General features: G+C 45.4%; 1 protein-coding gene across 2 annotated transcripts in view; it reads right to left on the bottom strand.

Moving 5' to 3' along the window:
- LOC124997696 (microtubule-associated serine/threonine-protein kinase 1-like) overlaps nt 1-5766 on the bottom strand; it is a 44026-nt gene extending 38260 nt beyond the window's left edge. For both annotated transcript variants that reach the window (XM_047571625.1, XM_047571624.1), the window contains exon 1: nt 4870-5766. In XM_047571625.1, the coding sequence (XP_047427581.1) occupies nt 4870-4908 (39 nt within the window). In that variant the 5' untranslated portion in view covers nt 4909-5766. The remainder of the gene's footprint in view (nt 1-4869) is intronic.
- Between the last annotated feature and the right edge of the window lie 731 nt (nt 5767-6497).

Raw genomic sequence — 6497 nt, forward strand, 5'->3', positions numbered from 1 at the left:
AAGAAGGGGAGTCTGGACTGTCTTTATCAAGAGAAGCTTTTTCTACAAAGTTATTACAAGAAGTAAGTGAAACCACTGTGGAAGGTAAATGCATCTTCTGCTTGGTCGCCCCCTGAAACACGCAGCTAACATTGCGTTAGCTAGCGGTTAGCATTAGCCTTAATATGTAACAGGAATCCCCAAATAATGATTAACTTAGTCTAACCCGTAACGTTATCCAGGTTGAAACCGGTGATGCATCACATATTAATCTTTTCTGATATCAAGTGTGGGCCCAAAGGTTTTGGACCAGAAAACATACAAAAAAATGACGTTTTTACAGTTGATATTGACAGTGTTTGCCTCTAGCTTCCCTTTGTTTTTGCCTCCAGCTAACGTCATGACGTCACAGTGATATAGGCCATGATTTCCTAGTTATTTTAGTGCATGACGAAAGGATTAGGGTTCACTGACTACAACATCTCTGGACCAGAGATGAGCAGCAAACCCCCTACAGTCTGGATCCTCTGCAACCAGATGTTTGACCATTCATTGATCAATTATTAAAATAGCTGCCAGTGAATGTAATGAACCAACTAATCATTTCAGTCTCACACAAGACCCGACCTCAGCATTTCAGGGTCTAAAATATGCTCAATACCCGGTGACAAGGTGTAGAAATTCAACCTTGCATTTTTTCGGGAGCCCGCAGGTCTGGATTTCATAGCGCACAACACAATAAAATCCAAAACCTTCCCGGAGCAGACGGTTATTCAGGCTCGTCTAGACAATAAAAGAAGCAGCTGGCACACTAAACACAGTGCAGCCTATCTATTGATGTCTGAGAGAATAACTAGGCGGCAGATGATGTCTTTCAGTGGTCTGAGCTTCCACACAATGAACAATAAGCCAAAAAGAAATGTGCAGCGAATGCACAGGTGCTGCAGATTATAGCTCCACAGCTCAGGTATTAAATCCTAAAATGGCACGGCCTTTATTAACCCTGTAAAAGGCTCAGTTAAGTCGGTCTACTGTCCCACTCACTTCACATATTTATATTTCTACCGTCACATAGTATCCGCCTGAATTTCCCCGATATAATCAGTTCCACTTTCATTTGGGAAAAAAAAAGGTCAACTCGTTTCTCATCTCGACTCCATCAAGCGGCCGACGAGCCACGCGAAGAGACGAGCGCGCCAGTCGGCCCCTGATTCCGCCTCCGTGACTCACGCTCTCAGGAAATTACAGACAAACATATCATTAAGGAGACTGGATCCTCTCACAGTGTCTGGGCCCCGCGTCGCATCCTGACTTAACTCTCCTGTGGTGTAATTAGTTTGTCAGAATGCCACGCTCGCTGCTCATCGCGTTTCACAGAAAAAAAAATAAAATAAAACAGGGCCGGATGCGTCTACTGGCGCAGACTAAACGCTCTCTAATGAAGTCTTGAACGCTGACTGACAACAAATGGAGAAATCCGTCACGGACATGTCATGCCCACCAATCACAGATTACAACACATCTCTGCCGGCTTTTCTGACAGGTGCGCTTTTTATCCAGGTTTATAGCTGCATCCTCTTGGGAGGGAGGGGGGATGGGGGGGTAAAGCTCATAAATTATCATCTGATCCCCTTCAGTCCCGGGTCGTCATCCCTGACAGGAGGGTTTGTGCTGCAGTGTTTGGGTGAAACTGGGGGAAAGCTGTGCAAACATGTATGAATATTCAGATGCTCTCACTGAAGGGGGGGAGGGGAGGGAGGGGGGGCGGCCTTCTATACCATGGGTTTATGCACAAGCCTTAAGATTAATGCTGGGGGGAGGGGGGGTTGGTGGGTTAATATCTACCCAACAGCCTATTCCTGTCAAACGATAACCTTGTTTATGGTTTAAGCGCATCAGTCTACGTGTCCTTTATGCATCCGGCGTTTTTTTTTTTTTTACCACTGTCGTGCTTCGAGTCTCTCACTGAATAATTTGTGAACTCCAGGTAGAAAATATGCAGCGACACAGAGCATTTAAGTCCTTTTCATAGCCGTCTGCGACGCTGCTGCTTCACAACGGGCAGCAAACAACCCGAGAGCTCACGTGACGCGACCATAAAAGCGTAAAAACCTCCTCTTCTACCGTGTCCTTAAAGTCTTGTCGGCCACGCTGAGGGGGGGAAATGATGTCAGCTGAGCAGCAGCAGCAGCAGCAGCAGCATACCTATAGAGCACACTGCACCGGTCGATCCAATCATTTTTTTTTTCTTTTCTTTTCTTAAGAAAACACCACAAAGAATAATGGAGGGGAGCAGGCTGGGCCCTGGGAGACGAACAACACGGATCAATCAAAGAGAGTCATGCTGCAAAAAGACAATGACCAGAGCGGCAATCATCTCCAGCAGACACTGACTGACTGAAACGGCTCTGACAGAAGGAGAAGGGGGATGTTGGGGGGTGGGGGTGGATGATGCACGAGTGTTATGCCCGAGTAGTCGTGCTCCTCATTTTTCTGCGTCCGTTCAGGCTGTTTTATTCTGAATATGTGGTTATTCTTACATGTTTCTTTGCAGATTTCCAGCAAGAAAACAAAGAAATTTGACTATTTGTAAACCGTATTTTCCGAGATCCACAGAACTGGTCGACCAACGGAGATTACAGCAAAGACAGGATGTATAATAGTCCAAGAGGTCACAACCGAAGGTTAATTTCTGAGCAACTAAAGCAGGAGTCTTCAACATTTTCCAGTTAAGGAACCCCAAACTGAGGGGTAAGTTAGTTAATTGCAGTTCAGGCAGCTAGCTAGCGAACCTAGTGTGCAAATGTTGATTTTATAGCAGGGATCTTCACTGGTTATCAGGCCAAGGGCCCCCAAACTGATGGAGAGACTAAGTAGGGACCCCCTACCTACTATATGTGTTCTGTATTAAACTCTGCCTAGTGCTATTTATAAATATACATTATTATAATCATTTTGCATTCAATATTAATCCCTTATCCCTTTACTAAAATATGTTCATATTAATGTGTATAATTTGTTGGGGTAAAATTAAAAAAATGTATAAAAAATGTCTAATCAACCAAAGATTTTGCGAACATCCTGCAGTGCCTTCGCAGACCCCTAGGGGTTGCTGACCCCCCTGTTGAAGACTAAAGGCCTCTCTTGCATTGGCTAATGCTAATGTTCACGCACTCTGAACAACTACAATGTGCACGGCAGAGCCAGAGATGGGAAAATGTATTTGTGGACGGATAGTTTGGTCTAAATTAGAGACCACATGTGTCCTCGAGGTTCATTTCTACCTCATTATTCTGTTTTATAGTTCGTATTCAAGGTGAGTCGATACCTTCAGCCTCCCACTGATGATGCTGGATACCGAATTTCCCACGGGGCCGATAAAGCACCTATCTACCTATCCATCCCTCTATCCATTCACGTAATTTAATTCACCTTTTAATTTTATCGATGCCGTTTTTTTTTTTTTTCTCAGCGGCTACTTCACACAAATCAAACCTCAATAATCTCTCCACGTCCATCGCCCGCACGGAGCAGCGAGCCAAACGGAGGCGGCGGAGTCACCGAGAGGAAGAGGCGCAGGGATCATGTTCATTTCATGTTAGTCATGTCGAAGCAATGCATCATGGGTGTGACCCCTGAACTCAGCTAGCTGCGGGGGGAACTGGGGTGTGTCGCCATATGGTGCTTAGTGTGTGTGTGTGTGTGTGTGTGTGTGTGTGTGTGTGTGTGTGTGACGGTTGGGATGATGAGACCCGGGGGACTGTCAGAGCGGCTGAATGCGACGTGCAGAGCCAATCACACGTCAGCACACAATTTCATAGCCACACACAGCTAGAGAGATAACACACGGGCATTAAACGTGCAGATAAGCTAAATGTAAAGTGTATGGCTCTACCACACACACACACACACACACAGACACACACTTATATATATATATATATATATATATAGGACACTAAATCATTCAGCTTATATCTATAAACTGCCAGTGACTTTGTGAGTCTGACTGTATGATGATTAATTCCCTTGTAGCTCCTGTCATACATCACAGCCGCAGACCAGCGAGCTGAGCGGTGGGGATGATGAGACGCACACCTCACTAATCCTCCCTTCATAACCCCCCTCACCTCCCCCATTCTTCCTCTCTCTTTGCGCAACTATAGGGGTCAATTCCTCTCCTCCTTAAGATGACAAACTGGTCCAACGGGAGAAATCAAAAGCTGCCGGCTGCTCATCTCTGCTCAGTTCACTTGACTGAATCACACAAAGATGGAGAGGAGGAGGGAGGGGGGGGTGAGGAGGGGGAGGAGGAGGAGGAGGGGTGCACCGCATGACCCCGTGGTTAATCAGGCTGCTTCATAATGGATGAACAAGAGTCACTGGAACAGATCGACATGCACGCGTGATCAGGTGTCGAAGCGGCTGCATGTGAGCTAAAAGATGCCGCAAACGCACGGCTGTGATTTTACCTGCAAACACATTCTGTTTGTTTGAGCTGAGCGGCACACGAGATAAGTGAGAAACGGGAGAATGACTGAGTGTCACTCAACAGGATTAGGATTAGAAGTGTCAGACATTGTAATAAAACTGATTAATTCTGAATGAATAGCCAATTTGTTGAATTACATCCATTAAAACACACTTACACAAGAGTAAATGTGACTTCTTCACTAACATATTATGAATTAAGTATATCCTAGAAGTCTGTATATGTTATTTAATGTATTAAAATAAAGAGTAACATCATTAATGTCTGATCATAGGCTGATTTTAGATAAGAGTTCATATGTAGAGAGGTAAAATGTGCCATGTTGTGAGGGAACAACACATTTTTTTTTTCAAAGTGGATGATGTTCAGCATCAAACTCCATAACTAATCCAGCTCACCTGCAGCCTCCGGCGCCTTATTATCCCCGAGTCATCCATGGTGTGTGGTTCGGGGTACGAGGTGCGTGGATTTCCCCGCTCACTGACACAATCCTTCGACTACTCTGTGATTCTGACCCAGCTGGGTTGCGGCATCAGAACTGCAGCAGCAGAAGTCCTGGTGCATCAGGAGCCAAAAGGCGAAAAAAAAGAGGTGGGTGGGTGTGGGGGGTCCGATGTCACGTCGAATTCGCCCAGGAAAACACACCCGAGAAGTCAAGAGGTCTCATTCTTTCTGGTTTTTAAAGGAAACGTCTCTCGGTGGTTCCCTCGGCTCCACTTGTGACCTGTCTGCTCTGCGCTGCTCCTCCTCGGAGCATCCTTGACATTTTGCCAGAGGTCTGTGCGCTTTGGTGCCGTCCAGCTGAGCTACCGGAGGCCTCGACAATCACTGCAAACACAATGTCCATGTGGGATCAAACGCTGAACTTCCTCCCCAATGTTCTGTTTTGAATCTCAGGAGGAACCGCGGACTCCCTCTCGCATTTGGCCACAAAGGGACAGCGTGTTCAAAGCGAAGACGAGGAGCAGGCGATTGCTTCACACATTATTGCACCGCGGTGGAGCAGCGTTGCTCCGAGACGCGCTTCATCCTTGAGCTCCCGGGTCGGGCTGACATTGCCGCTGATTCGCCGCTAATTGTCCGGTCCCGTAAACATCACCGAGGAGAGCGCATCGTTTCCCTCCCGTCTCCTCTCCTCTCCAAATAAAACACAAACTCTCATCCGCTTCATTCATACATTCACCCAGTCGCTGCTCCTCCACCTTTACTTCCTATGAAGTGGATCATGGACAACGCGATATTTGTAACCCCTTCCTGGGATTCCCTTTCGCCCCTCCTCCTTTACGCACGCGGCGAAGTGGCTCTCCTCACATGAATGGAGAGGAGGAACATCCAACCCCCTGCAGAAGACATGAAGAGGCTCCACAGAGGCTGCGTCCAATTACACTGAAGAGGCAATTAATCCATTTCAATAACCCTAAATATTGATAGTTTGCAAAAATAAAATAAAATAAACAGCAGCACGGACGAGTGTAAAGCGAAATTCAGCACCACAGACAGCGACAGAAGATTGAAAAACACAGAAAATGTTGTGTCGTGTCAAAAAAGATAAGATTGCAAAGGGACTCAACGGCAGTGAAGTATAAAAAAATATATTTTAAAATGGCAAACACTGGTTAAAAGCACATGGGCCTGTGTGTCGCAGCCATATTGATCTTCATCAGGGCATAGATTTGTGTCATTTGTCAAATTAAACTTTTTTTATTTATTTATTTACCTAAAGTATAACATGACCTATATCATTATTTAAACTTGTATGAATGTTGATTTATTTCTTGTTTGTCTGTTTGTTATAACTCCATAATTGCCAATTAGCTTAGCTTAGCATAAAGACTGGAAATGCAGGGGTACATTAAAGGTCACACTTAGCTCAGTTTCCCCAGGAAGGACTTTATGTTTATTTCCAGGTTTCTCCTGTCTTGCAGAGGGAGTCCGTGTTTAAATTACAGATTACACAGTTCATTACATACACTAGTGGAAATTAGTGCATTTTAATACAGCAGTCCTGCACTAACACCCCATTAAT

Source organism: Mugil cephalus, chromosome 20 (assembly GCF_022458985.1).
Source record: "Mugil cephalus isolate CIBA_MC_2020 chromosome 20, CIBA_Mcephalus_1.1, whole genome shotgun sequence".
NCBI classification, from domain to species: Eukaryota; Metazoa; Chordata; class Actinopteri; order Mugiliformes; family Mugilidae; genus Mugil; species Mugil cephalus.